At 44.6% G+C, this 5,179-nt stretch overlaps 1 protein-coding gene across 1 annotated transcript; it reads right to left on the bottom strand.

Annotated features, from left to right (window-relative positions):
- Nucleotides 1-1,174: 1,174 nt before the first annotated feature.
- On the bottom strand, nucleotides 1,175-3,953 carry nkx2.2b (NK2 homeobox 2b; the record flags this gene model as incomplete). Its single annotated transcript, XM_083642935.1, has 3 exons — nucleotides 1,175-1,480; nucleotides 2,080-2,312; nucleotides 3,758-3,953. The coding sequence occupies 3 exons, from the start codon at nucleotides 3,951-3,953 to the stop codon at nucleotides 1,175-1,177; spliced, it is 735 nt and encodes a 244-aa protein (XP_083499061.1).
- Between the last annotated feature and the right edge of the window lie 1,226 nt (nucleotides 3,954-5,179).

Below are 5,179 nucleotides of genomic sequence, written 5' to 3'. Positions count from 1 at the left end.
AATACTAAATATGCAGGCTATTCTTGCATCTTTCAGCTCGAACTGTGTCCTGTAGGCTGTATGCCAATATATGAGCAAAAATAGGCTAGTTTTTATCAATGATAACTATGCTCGCATCGTCTCAATTCAGTTCAGCAGTTTTCTCTTTTATAGTAGGCTATTAGGCTTTATACTAGGCTATTTTATATATGAATTATTCGATCAGTGCAACCACACACATGAGTGATAGAGATCATTATTCATTGAGCATGCGTTTCTAAATCTATGGTCTAAATAGGCTTACAGATTGTGGAAATGTATAGACTGAGATTACACATTTAGATTTGTTGCTGCTGCCTGTATCAATGCAGCTGTATCAATCGCTGATCAAAGTAAATCAAATGACTGATGTGAATACAAGCTGCTGCTTTAGACAGCCCTTCAGCAGACTATCCAACGCGGATTTTCATTCTGACATTAAATCGCGGATACATTAAATATCCGCTAAAACTCTGATCATGCACTGCGCTTCATTGAACGAGGAAATGGGTGTGGAAATGGGTGTGGGCGTGGATAAACTCAGCTGTTCGTAATGTGATTGGCTAACGCACCTCTTTCGCGTGGACGCGCGCCTGTGCACGAGCGAAAAACGTGCGCGTGCACAGGCAGATCCCAGGTCCACTTACCTAGTAAAAAACCAGCGTCGTAGTATCAGTTAACTAGATATCTTTGATCCTGTTCAGTCAAACCAGATCAAAGGGACTTATCGCGGATCTGTTAAACTAGTTTCGTAGTACAGGGCTCTGACTAGCTAATTTACCTGTTGGACCAGACCAGAGTAGACTTGAAGCTAAATTAAATTAATGTGGCGTCAGTAGCTCTGTCTGTAAGTCTGCAAAAAAACTGCGAGTTTGACAGACAAACAAACGTTATTAGCTAGCTAACACTACATAAAACAAACACAGAAGAAAGGCTAGATACGTCGGACAAGCATGTTTACCAACTGTTTAACCATTTAAATTGAAAGTAGTCGGCCGAAAACAACGAGAGGGTTTGACAGCATTTATATGACAACACGCACATTTAAACCTGCCGCCTTCCCCAAGTGGTACACGGAAGTAAATTTGTTTACATGGTGACGTCACGGTGATTTGGTCTATAGGACTATAGGATAATAACAGTCTTCATGATGACGTCACCAGCTCCACTGGTACACGTGCACCAGCTGCTGCAGCCCGGGGTGCTGTGGCAGCCCGGGGTACTGCGGCAGCGGGTCCGGGCCGTACGGCGCCTGCATCAGCGTGGAGCAAGCTGTGCTGAGGGGGAACGTCAGGGCCACCAGCCCAGAGGACCGGAGAGAAGCCTCCCGGGGTCTGACCCGCCCATTCTGCAGCAGCAGCGGGACCAGCCTGTGCCCGGGTAGCAGGAGGCCAGCCTCCAGGGGGCGCTCATCCCGCGCACGCTTCATTTTGTAGCGGTGGTTCTGGAACCAGATCTTCACCTGCAACCCAATCATCGCCACAATGAAACATTGGCATTTGACGTGTCTGAAAACCAGGGTATGTACAATATCAACATACATTTGAAACCGAATGTCAGCCACATATGTTTCTAAAACGTAAGATCTACAATCTCAACATAAATTGCGGTGGTTAATTACAAACATCGCTGCCTTTCTAACTTTAAACGCAAATACAATTGCTTTGGTTATGTTTCGGCAAGTAAAACAACGTGGTTAGGTTTAGGCAACGAAGCAACTTGGTTAACGTTATGGGTTATGGTTTGGGTTAAAACTGAAAGTAAAAACATGACATGTCTCGCTTGGGAGTCGAACACGCGCTCCCTTGCTTGCAAGATGTAGACACTTGCTTGTTGGACACAAGTCCAACAATCCTCTCTCCCTTAGACACCAGCGACGTACTTCAACATGAGACAGTCTTGAATGTGAATATTAACATTATAAACGTCATATGATGTGTATAATGTCACACATCTAGAAACGTCATAACAACCTATTTTCGTTCAGAAATGACATATTTCACATTTCCATGGATTAGAAATGTACAATTCTGACATTTTAATCTGGCGATGGGCTGTCACCTGGGTGGGCGTGAGGCGGATCAGGCCGGCCAGGTGCTCGCACTCCGGGGCAGACAGGTAGCGCTGCTGACGGAAACGGCGCTCCAGCTCGCGGGTCTGAGCCTTGGAGAACAGCACGCGTCGTTTCCTCCTCCGGGTCGTCTGGGTCCGGTCCGGGTCCGGGTCTTGCGACTCGTCCATGGACAGTTGGGGAGACTTGAGCACGGGTCGGGACCCTAACGACAGGTCGCGTACTGCAGGGCGGGGAAAACAACCTAGGGTTACTCATCATCTACTCTCCCTCATGCCAGCTGAAACGCAGGTGAAGTTTGTCCATATAACAGGCAGGTTGTATCGTATCGTGTCATATTGTATCGTACATCATATCGTATCGTATCGTATCGTAACTGAAGTCAATGATGACTGGTTTTCTCTCAAGTTTCATTTTTGGGTGAACTGTTCCTTTAATCTTCAAGCCTTTTCTTTAAAACAAGAGAAATAAGTGCTTTGAGATATTTCCACTTATTATTATTCTTAATATTATTATTATTATTCCAATGAAAAAAACATTGTTTTCTACAATTTTCTTGAATCAGGAATCATGTTCTTGGTTTTGCCTCAGTGATCTGCTGGTCATCAGCCCCATTCCTATCGACCAGTAGGGACCTACTGCCTGCTAATAGGTGGGAATAGCTGTTATCAAACACCTTTATATATAGGCAAATAAAACAACTTAGGGTCAGGGTTAGGGTTAGGGTTAGGATAACAAAAAGCATTAAAATATGATTTACAGGTGAAATGTATAGAAACATGGCTAATCGCGAATCGCTGATAACAACCTTCTGCACCTACAGCTAAGTAGAGCCCTGCTGGGCGATATGAATGGAGTGATTACTGATAAGACGCTGATAACGCTGATTGAATGGGGTGATGATTTCCAGCTCGGGTGTTTAGTGAGAAGTGGACTCTCAGTAAATGCCTCGTTCACATTGTTGCTGTGCTGGAACATCAACAGAAACCTAACAGCTGGAATCAGCCAACATGTTTGAATTCAAACTGTGGAGAGAAGCAACCTTTAATTATCAGTGATCAATGATCAGCGAGGCGACAATAATTGAATGATCGATAAAATAATGCAATGACAGTGAGTTAAGGAGAAAGGTCAGAATGACACTCATTTAGGCACGGCTGTCTCATGCTGCCCCCTTGAAGACATAAGAGGGTTTTGATCCAGCTGTACTGACAGGAATATTAAAAGCGCAGACCAGCCTATGTAGGCAACTGCAACGATTATTTTGATCGATTAATCTGTCGATTATTTTCTCGACTAGATTAGTAGTTTGCTCTATAAAATCTCACAAAATGGTGAACATTTTTCATTCACTTTTCCCCAAAACTCAAAATGACAATTCTCAAATGTCTTCTTTTGTCCTGACCAACAGTCCACAACCCAAAGATAAGCCGTCATACAAGACTAAGAGAAACCAGCAACTATTCACATTGTACCTATTTTTCTTAGAAATGAGTCTAAATGATTAATCAATTATAAAAGTTCATTGTCTGTCTATTGACTAATTGATTAATCAATCAATTAATTAATTACCACTCTAAAGTATAGCCTATTATGTTTATTTGTATTTTGCAGATAAAAAAGAGAAGAATGACTTTAAAATCCCCTTACATGAAAACTGCAGGTTACCGGCACGCTCACACAAATGTCCGTTAAATCCGTTAAATTTCTGGACACTTTCTGATCCGTTCGCAGAAACCTCCTCGGTTTCATCCTCCGTCCCTTCGGTCCCGGACCCGGAGCCGGACCCGCGGCCGCCTGGGTCGGGAAGGTCCAAGATGTCCCGCACGGAGAAGCCGGTCTTTGTGTTGATACCAAAAGACATAATGGGGAGAAAAGACCAGGCAAAAGACCAAAGTACCAGCTTTCTCACAGCCCGTTACAAAGGAGGTGAAATGGGAGGGAGATTCGACCCTAAAGTGTCCGGGATTTGCTGCTCGACGCGCGCTGAACGGCTTGACCGGAGCCTTTAACACCGGCAACCCCCCATGAAAAATGCATGAGGAGGGGAGACGCAGAGAGACGAGCGGAGGAGAGGACAGAGGCGGGTCTGGGAGTCAAGTGGAAGAGGATGTGCAAACGGGACTGAATCTCTGTTATTGGTGCTTCAGAGGCTCGATGAACGTGTTATTATGGGATGTGGTGGAGGGAGAGGGGATTTAGCAATGACACATTTACACCCATATGATCCCAACGATAAAACAGTAGGCTCTATCATTTCAACCAGCATTTAATTTGGTGTGTGACTGAGGAGAGTTGGTGTGGAAATAAAAATGGGAGAAAGTAGGAATCCCCTTGGCGGAGAATGAGAAATGTATAAAGTGTCTGTAAAGGATAGCCTCGTGGGTCGGCTATAGAAACAATTCTGATTCTGATATCTTGGGGTGAAAGGTCAAGGGACCCCTTTGAAAATGGCCATGCCAGTTTTTTGCCTCGCCAAAATTTTGCATAATTTTAGAGCGTTATTTAGCCCACCAACAAGCTAGCGGTGGTTGGTACCAGTGGATGCCTTAGGTCTTCTAGTTTCATATGATATAGTAGGCCTATGTTCACTTCACTTTACACTATACAACTGCCTCTGAAAGCTGAAAGACAGTAATATTGGTCGGGGATGCAAATTTCAACTGGGGGTGCAAAATATTAAACTGAGGGTGCAATGCATGCTCTTGCACCCCCGTAGGACCGGGCCTGCGACCCAGGTACTGTAACCTGTAACCTTCCGGTTTATAATTCGGGTCTGCAGCCAGAGTATAACAAAGGAAATGGCAAGCGGCAACAATGAGTCACGTTAAACCGGACCTTGTACCCACGCTTCTTTTTTACAGTGGGGCATTCAAAAATAAGGTGGATACGATGTATGAGGAGGCCTTGCAGGAGTCTTGGTGAAGGAGAGGCTGTGTAGTTTACTGGACGGAGAAGACTACAAACATGGCTGCTTCCCTTTTCACCACAGGAGCTCGCCAGCGGCAGCAAGCTGCATTGTCGGGACTAGTAGCCTAACTACTGTAGTAGTTCAATTACTAGTTTAACTACAATTTGCAGTTGGGTGGT

This window comes from Poromitra crassiceps (genome assembly GCF_964638095.1).
Source record: "Poromitra crassiceps genome assembly, chromosome: 9".
NCBI lineage: Eukaryota > Metazoa > Chordata > Actinopteri > Beryciformes > Melamphaidae > Poromitra > Poromitra crassiceps.
Note: the sequence above shows the minus strand (reverse complement) of the source record. Positions and strands in the feature narration are given on the sequence as shown.